Source organism: Austrofundulus limnaeus, unplaced genomic scaffold (assembly GCF_001266775.1).
Source record: "Austrofundulus limnaeus strain Quisiro unplaced genomic scaffold, Austrofundulus_limnaeus-1.0 Scaffold1298, whole genome shotgun sequence".
Classification (NCBI taxonomy): domain Eukaryota; kingdom Metazoa; phylum Chordata; class Actinopteri; order Cyprinodontiformes; family Rivulidae; genus Austrofundulus; species Austrofundulus limnaeus.
Genome location: NW_013953700.1, coordinates 46,304 through 55,045, shown reverse-complemented (window position 1 = coordinate 55,045; position 8,742 = coordinate 46,304). Strand labels below are relative to the sequence as shown.

Genomic DNA, 8,742 nt, shown 5'->3' with positions numbered 1-8,742 from the left:
TGTACATCCAGCTTGAGATCAAAATCCGACAGCTGAGCAGCGAGCAGGTGGGCATCAAGGAGCAGAACCAGCAGCTGCAGAGGCTCAACATGCAGCTCCAGGAGCAGGTGGAGAGCAGCAGAGAGCAGCTGAGGTCGGCCCTGAGGCAGCTCAGCACGCTGCAGATCAGCGCCGCTCACGAACAAGCAACACGACAAAAGTAAGCCACTGATGGCGACAGACGGGTGATGTTTTTGCACTTGTATGTGTTCATGCCTATGTGTGTCTGACTGTTAGCAAAATATATCATAAACTACTGGAAGTATTTTAATGACACTTGCAGAGAGTATTTYTTGGATGCACATCTGCAACTGATTAACTTTGAGAGCRGACCKAATTAAAAWTGGCCGCCACYGCCAACTGATATCAAAAAGGACAATAATGGCTACATTTCAGTCAGTTTTAAAGATACTGACCTAAAATTTGATGTGGTGGTGTCTATGGCTGATCACCCACYCACATTCTGAGCACCAACAATTTGAACAAGATGCTTGTTTAAATTTCAGCCATTACCTATTTGAAGTCATCTCTGTRTGTTAGCAAAATATATCATGAACCACTCTCTGATTTTTAATGAAATTTTCAGMAAATCATTATTAGATGTYCATCAACAGCTGAATAACMTTTGGGRYTCAATCTAATTCAAGATGGTCACCACAGCTAATCAACAATACCCAGCATAAAATGGCTATAGGTCAGTCAGTTTTACAGATACTGACTCAAAGTTTTATGTAGCTGTAGCTGAGAGTCAAGTGTGACGTMTTGTGATATTGCATCAAATTGAAWATTGTTTCAAAGTTTGACCAAAATGGCTGCAATTCCGATATCTCATTACAAAATAATTTCAGTCTAAAACTGTGGTGTGAAAGGTGACAGGTTGTATGAACTTCTTTAAGGAATGCAAGACTTGAATTTTGTCTTGTTTTAATTGAAAGAGAAGAACATTGCACCTGGTTTAAAAATTTCAACCTAAGTTTTAACACATTCATGTTATCCAGGGACACACTGCAGAGAATAACAACTTTGTTTTTATTGACTTATTGTAGGAATGTGATGGTGGTGTCAAGAAATATCAAGAAAGAGAAGGAGAGTCTCATGAGACAACTGGAGATATTAAGGTATGTTGAAACTGCTTTGTTTTCAACGAGTTATTCTACTGATACATTTTATGACAGATTTTAAATGAAAGAAGGTGTCTCTTGTCTCAACACACAGAAACACACTCAAACGCAACAAATTGTTGTTAATAGCATACATTTCCCCTGCAAATTCTGATTGTGTTTAAAAATAAAATGGTTACAATAAACTTTATTTTTCTCTCCAAAAGAAGCACCTCGATACAAGGTTTTCTGTCATAGAAAATCGACAAATCGTTCGAGTTATCCGACAAAAACCAACAAAAAAATAGCTAAACTCGTTTCTAAAACAAATTATTATTGGTAATTAGCTGTGGCAGCCATCTTKTTTATTGTTCACCATCGAATTGCACGTTTAAGCCACACATTGTTTCACAATCAGCTGATTCAACACTGAATGTTTGAGGTTTCAGGTCTAATTTGAGGATAGGAACTTTTTTTTTTTCTAAATGACCACACGGACATACCAAATTATTATTTCTTTATAATATAGTGAGTTTCTCTGAGGTCGTGTCTAAACTCATTTSTCTTGTTGTGTCAGGGACATGAACAGAAAGATGCGGGACGAGAGAGACGTCCAACAAGCACATCAGAGGGTTAGTCACAGACACACTGTCCTTTCCCCTCCGCCGTCACCMTGTTACTGTTACGAAGAGCCCCGCACGTCCTGGACGCAGCAGCTCTACCCAACATAAACTAAACGTCAGGCTTTCCTCCTTCCTCTGGACGTTGATTAATATCACGGGCAGCTGTTATTTGGTTAATTATTTCTAAGGTTGCTGTGTTGTTGTTTTTTCTCTTCAAATGTCTGTGAAGTTGTGGATTGTGCTGAACAGACATTTATTGTGTGCTGCGTCAACTTAAAGGAAGAAAAAAAAAAGAAAATTGTTTATTGGTCACACTTTTTATAGGTGAATTAAACCAGCTTTTCTGTTAAGTTCTGTAGGATTTCCTGAATCTCATCTATACTCGGAGAGAAAATAAAMTGTATTTTTGCCAAAGATGCTCACTGTAGATATTTTGTATTTTAAACTCTCACTTTCTTTCTGTAAATTTGACAAAGTTACACATTCATTTCCCCTGTAACATAACATCTATTGTGTATTTATTGTTTTTTTCATCTTTTGAAGAAATAAGTTTATTGCTGAAGACACTTTGATGCTGCAATAGAATAAAAGTCACATGAAGACTTGTATTTTGTGTGTTAAATGTGCACTAACCAGAAACTACAATACTGATTTAAATTTGCACCATAGTGCAGCTTTGTTTAAAATACTCCTTATTTTACTTATTATAATATTTTAACTGTACTTGTTTCTTTTACCTCACTCTCCACTTAACACTTCAGAACTCAGAAGTCACAAAGACTTTGCAGAAGAAAGGCTCAATCATAGGTAGCTACTTTCAGCAGGATGAGCCAGTGGAAAGGTTTGTACCATTAATTGAACACTTTTGTCATTTTTGCAGTAAGGAGACGTAAAATAACCCATTTTTTTAAATGTATATATTTGTCGCTTCTAAAGACAGCCAGGCTGTGCAGATGAGTTGGAGCTGACCAATCAGACAGAGGTTACAGTTGCCTCCAAGACCCTCCACCCGTCAGGTGTAGATGAAAGTGTTGAGCAGGTACACACTCAGGTAAAGAAAGGGCAAAGTTGAGTCTAAACAAAAAACACAGACGTAAAATAAACACTGAAATGTCAGATGAAGCAAAAAAAAAAAAAAAAGCTGAGTTTGGTCCACTTTTATTTTAATTTTAGGGCAAAGCTGTGAGTCGTCAGCAAGTGTTTAAGGTGGTATTTCTGGGTAACTCAGGGGTGGGTAAGAGCTCCTTCATCCGGCACTGCTGCACGGGACACTTCTACAGGAACATGAGTTCTACTGTTGGTAAGCTTCTCCTTATTATCAGACGACACAAGCCTGGACATCCTCATCACTGCATGTGGAATTAGAATTTGGCAATTAGTTCTGGACAGATGTGCTCAGACTTTAAAAGATCACATCCACCTGATTTAAAGATTAAACAGCAGTTTTCACCGTCCCAGAACTCTGATCACGGAGTGGCACGGTTCAAAAGGATCTCAGCTTATTTGTTTACATTCTGAACCGCCCCACAAAGTTTGATGTCTGTAGACATCAAAACATTCACACTACACAAGACATGAAAACCATTAAATAAATAAAAAAATCAGTGTTTTTTGAGAAGTCTGATTACTGCAGCCTATTAGGCCTACATCTGGGCAACAGATACCTGTGTCAAGATTAGGAGTAGATCATGGTCTGCCAGGATCAGTCTGGCCTTTTTCACTGACCTCACCTTGTGTAGAGCAGTGAGGTCTGGTAGGGCAATTCTGCTGCACATCCTGACAATCCCCAAGAGTTTATTTCTGTCCTCACACATTCCAAACAAGCAGATTAAGCTAAAAGTTAAAAGAGACTCAATAAAACATGAATAAAACATTCTCTTACAATAGAATCCACATTAAAACCACAAAACTTCAGATAAAAGTACATTCTCTGATGGGCCTTCTTACAAGCATGTCAAAAGTCAGTTTGTCATCAAAAACAGTTCCCAGATATATATTATATCCATGCGCTATCTCAGCAGCTTCACCATTAATACCCACAGGAGTGGCAACTGAAGAGTCTCTTCTAAAATCAATGACCTTCTCCTTTGTCTTTGAGACATTCAACTTTAAAAAGTAAGACTCACTAAATTCAGAAGTCCCTGATCACTGGCCCACTGCTGACAGGATGACAGAATCATCAGCAAACTTTAACATGTGAATCAAGGACAGGAAATGTCAGTGTTAAGACTGTTATATTTACCCAGTCTCACAAATTTTCTGCTACTTGACATCAGTGACTAAAACTCACTTGACTTTTGTAGTCGAGGCCTTCAGGAATATTTCTACAAGCAGAAATAGCTGCATCTTAGCCTTCTAACACTTGGAAGGCAGTATATATTATTTAATGAGAAACAAGTGAGTAGACTGTGTGTTGGACTGGTGGCCTATCCAGAGTGCACCCCACCCCTTGCCCTATGACAACTGGAGGTATATGCCAGATTGATGGACTTTGTATACCTTCACTGAACCACCTAACTCCAGGTTTTGGGATTAGTTTACAAGATCAGATCCATGTGATCATTAAATCCAAAACTACTGTGGAACTGTCTTCAAAATGCCTATAAAAAGCTTGGACTGAAGACTTCATTTGCATTCTTTGCTTCAGAACTGTTCAGTTCTGAACAAAACTACATGCTATGTGAAACTAATGACTGCAAAGCTGTGCTGAAAAAATAAGAGCATTGAATAAGTCTATTTGTCCTTTTGGAGAGTACTTTATGAAGCAAAATATAAACTGAATGCAATTTTTGTATTTTAGGTGTAGATTTTCAAATGAAGACTTTAATTTTGAACTCCACCACTGTCACGTTGCAGCTCTGGGACACTGCAGGGCAGGAGAGGTCAGACTTTAAGCTCAGAAATCTCTTTGTTGTTTTTTTTTCCCCATAAAGCTCAAATACACTTTTCATGGTGAATATATGAAATGCTGTTATAGATATCGCAGTATCACTGAGCAGTACTACCGAAAGGCTGACGGTGTCCTCGCTGTGTATGACATCACTCACTCTGCCTCATTCACTGCAGTGAGAGGATGGATGGACTCTGTCAAGGTATCATGCAAAACTGGGGATTTGAATAAACAAGCAGATGACAGGAAAATTCACAGTAGACATCCCACTAAACACATAAGGATTTAATTTTAAAGTAAAAATCAGATTTATTTATTCAATTTTTTTTACACACAAATGGCAGACATCATAATAGTATGTGTCTCTGTTGCTGTGTCTACAGTAAAACGTGTGTACTATAAACTGCTGTGTGTCTGTCCTAGGAGAAGATGTGTGAAGGGACTGTGCTGATGCTGGTTGGGAATAAGCTGGACCTAGCCAATCACAGCCGGAAAGTGACGACAGCAGAGGGTCAGAATCTGGCGGAGGTGAAGTTCATTTGCATATTCAAAAAATTTTCTGCAGTGATTCACTCAAAGCCAATAAACAAAAATAATAATAATAAATAATACATTTTTCTTGTTGGCTTGTACAGCAATACCAGGCTTTGTTTTATGAGTGTAGTGCCAAGACAGGAGAGAACATGGAAAATCTGATAGAGCACCTGGCCGGGTAGGACTTTTATTTTTACTGATTGTCCAGATCCTACATGATCCTATTCACAGAATTTGGTTTTTCACTTCAATAAATTCAACCAGAGAGCCTCTCACTCAGTATTAAGTTGGTTTTATTCTTTCATGAGAAACGCAACACCAATTCTGAGTTTAAGACTCTTCAAATAAATTCACATTGACAATAAAAAGCCTCAACAGTGGTTTGATATTTTTGTGATACTTTGTGGAACAAACCCATTTTGCTTAAAATATTTCTTGAATTTTAGCCTTCTTGTCAGAAAGGTGTCACAGGCCATCATACTTAGCACAGATGCAATTCAGGGATGTGTACTCGGTCCTCTGTATTTTACTCTCCAGATATGACTGTGCTTCTAAATTCAGCGCAAGTCAACTAAATAAGTTTGCTGATGATGTAACATCATGAGTGTTGGGATGATGAAGCATCGTACAGAGCAGCAGGGGGAACAGCCAGTGAGATGGTTTGGAAACAAAATGTTTCTAAAGGTCCTTAAAATGAAAGAGCTGATTTGTTGTTTTTTTTTTTTAGAAATCCCCCACCAACTCCTTCATCTTCACCATATTTTACTGAGGCACATATGGGGAGTGTCCTGAACAGCTGCAAGAAAAAGGCCCTCAGTGTTGTTAGAGATCCATTTCTTCCAGCACACAAGCTGTTTAACCTCCTGCCATCTGAAAAACAATACAGTTTTATAGAATTAAGAGCAACCAAAATATGCAACAGCCTGAGGTAAAACCGATATAATGACTATAATATTATATTAAAATATTAGTGATAAATTTGGGTTGCACTAGGCTACCTGTTTCAGCTGCCTATATACGTATCTCTGCAACAATCATCTTCAGGCTACATACGTCTGATATGTCCTGCTGAGCGTGACATGATTTGTGTCATACAGTTGAGATGGATCGCTAACAAACTAATAAGGTATTAGAATAGTGTATATTTATACTTCTCATTCAACTTCAATTAAATTCACTCTATCTGGGAGTTGTATCTGGACAGGTTTATTTGGTACATTTTTTAGCAACAAGTTGAAATATAATAGGGCTAATGAGACTCTTTTTTGCATCTAAGGAGTAGAAAGTACAGATAATTGCATGAAAATATAAGGAGCAGAAGTAACCAAAATAACCACAATTTTGCTTAAGTAATGTAATGAATATTTGTACTTTGTTACCTGACATCTCTGGAAACAGCTTTATTTCTCAGATATTAATGCTTCCAATAACACTCTGGCTAAATAAAATACATTTAACTTGTTCTTAGATCAGCTGGTAATAACCCAAATTGCTCTGAATTAGTAGTAAGTCGTAATTGAAAACAAATTCACTTATTTTGATACAAATCTGGTTAAAATGTTGCAACGAGGGCAGTTTTTTTGTTACATTGCACCAAAACCAGATATCTCAAATGCAAACTGTGCTCTTAAATGTTGTGGTTTTACAAAATTTCAAATTTAAAATGTTTCTTTTATTTCATTCATTTTAGGATGTTGATTACCAGGCATGATCAACAGTGTGAAGATGCTTTTTTACTGTCCGAGGTCACTGCTGAGAGACGTTGCTGTACTTGAGGTAAAAAGTAGCGTTCAAGCTTCTGGAGAGAATATTTACTCCCCGGCTTTGGTTCAGCGCCATCCCACACCAACAAAGGATTATTATGTCCCCCGGGGCATTCAGTTTAACATGAAACAAGGACATTTCTCTGTGAACAAGTTTACTGAATAACATCTGTATCATTTGTCTTCTTTATATTGTTGTCTTAATAATAAAATTTTAATATATTTTGATAACTCCTTTTGTTGGGGCTTGATTCAACAAGAACCTGTGTGAATAGAAAACCAGATGGGGGCAGACAAGTTACTCCCTGCAGCTTGTTGTGTGAGGGGGACGTGCTGCCTGTGGAGCCAAAAGAGGACAGACGCTCAGACGCTCTTGTGTGGGAGGCTCTTGGCTCTGAGCGTCAGCTGAAAACTTCACACTGTATTCGGTTCACCTTCAGCACCAGCAACACAGTGACCGAGGGGTCAGCGGGATCTGCAAAGACGCTCTGAGGTCCATRATCTAAAATCAGGTAGGATTATTTTGGTCTCAATAAAACAGGGAGAGCAGTGATTTCCATGACACTATGAGGTAAAAAATAACTATGTGAGCGTTGGTGTTGTTGTTTTTCCAGCAACATTAGCACTTAAAGTTTAGTTTATATCTTAAAAGTTTTATTGTAAACTTTACATTAAATGTCTGTTGTCGATTTCTTCTGTTTTAACTTGTTTTTAATTAGAGACAGAGGAAAGTTATCTAAAAGCACAACCTCACTGTTTTGCTCAGATTGTGTTTTTTTTTCTTCTTAAAAAAAGTTCAGTTTAAGATAAAAGCAAACTTCAGGATCAGTGTAAGTTACTGAGATGGGGAACATACATCCGTGTGCTGGCTGACATGTGACACAAGTCGTTAAGTGTGTTTTCCCCACAACATATTTGATTTCATRCCTGGGCTCCTTGTGTTGCCACAGTTACACCAACTTGTTTCCAGTTTTAAATAAAGGCCAGAGAATAAACAAAGATTAAGTTTTTTTTTTAAAGAAAAGCTCATTTATATTCAGCAGCTGAGCTCCATCCACAGGATCACCTTATTACACCAAAGGTGGAACTAATGCAGACTGAAAAGAGGAAAGCTGCAGTTAACTACTCTTAATCTGATACAGTGCTCATATGTGAGGCTTTACCTTGACATTAGGCAGAAATAATTAGATAATAATAATTTTTTAAAAARGTGTGATAATAATGTTATCTCCTGTGACAGAACAATCTCAGAAAGTATGACCCGGATTTTAAAGTTTTAATTCTCCAAATCCTCTAAACCAGCGGTGTCAAACTCATTTTCACTGAGGGCCACATYAGCGTTATGGTGGTCCAGAGCTGTAATTAACTTTGATGTTTCGTGTTTATCAACTAAACACAAAACACCACGCTRCTTATCTCTTTGCTACAGCTGAGCTCTACCAACAAACGACTGAGCTCTAKGTGGTATTTCCTGCATAGAAACAGCATTTTAACATGTCCTCTTATGAACAGTGAAAAGTGTATGACTGACTAAATGTGAAATAAATAATACAGAAATASAATTAAAAGTCTAAAGCAAGAGAGTTGAGTTGTGGTGAGTAMCTGCCATCTTCAATTCTGAACTCTCCCACTTTCCAACAGGGAATTCCCTCTGGAGTGGCTGTTCCAGTTTAAATTTACAACTTGTAAGTGGGAAAATCCCGCTTCCTAGTACAACTGGGCCGCAACAAGAACAGCCGGCGAAAATGCAGCATTATGTATATTTAATGTGTATGTGTATGTGTATGTGTATG

General features: G+C 37.8%; 2 protein-coding genes across 5 annotated transcripts in view; both read left to right on the top strand.

Moving 5' to 3' along the window:
• cracr2b (calcium release activated channel regulator 2B) overlaps positions 1-7,180 on the top strand; it is a 14,030-nt gene extending 6,850 nt beyond the window's left edge. For 2 of the 3 annotated variants that reach the window (XM_014031667.1, XM_014031668.1), the window contains exons 8-18: positions 12-199; positions 1,086-1,157; positions 1,717-1,771; positions 2,524-2,603; positions 2,699-2,813; positions 2,936-3,062; positions 4,563-4,644; positions 4,740-4,854; positions 5,076-5,180; positions 5,288-5,364; positions 6,877-7,180. In XM_014031667.1, the coding sequence (XP_013887121.1) occupies positions 12-199; positions 1,086-1,157; positions 1,717-1,771; positions 2,524-2,603; positions 2,699-2,813; positions 2,936-3,062; positions 4,563-4,644; positions 4,740-4,854; positions 5,076-5,180; positions 5,288-5,364; positions 6,877-6,961 (1,101 nt within the window). In that variant the 3' untranslated portion in view covers positions 6,962-7,180. The remainder of the gene's footprint in view (positions 1-11; positions 200-1,085; positions 1,158-1,716; positions 1,772-2,523; positions 2,604-2,698; positions 2,814-2,935; positions 3,063-4,562; positions 4,645-4,739; positions 4,855-5,075; positions 5,181-5,287; positions 5,365-6,876) is intronic. The other variant, XM_014031669.1, reaches the window with a different exon arrangement.
• Positions 7,181-7,253: 73 nt separating this feature from the next.
• Positions 7,254-8,742, top strand: part of cd151 (CD151 molecule) — a 5,981-nt gene continuing 4,492 nt past the window's right edge. For both annotated transcript variants that reach the window (XM_014031673.1, XM_014031671.1), the window contains exon 1: positions 7,254-7,461. The gene's annotated coding sequence lies outside the window, so the exon portion shown is untranslated. The remainder of the gene's footprint in view (positions 7,462-8,742) is intronic.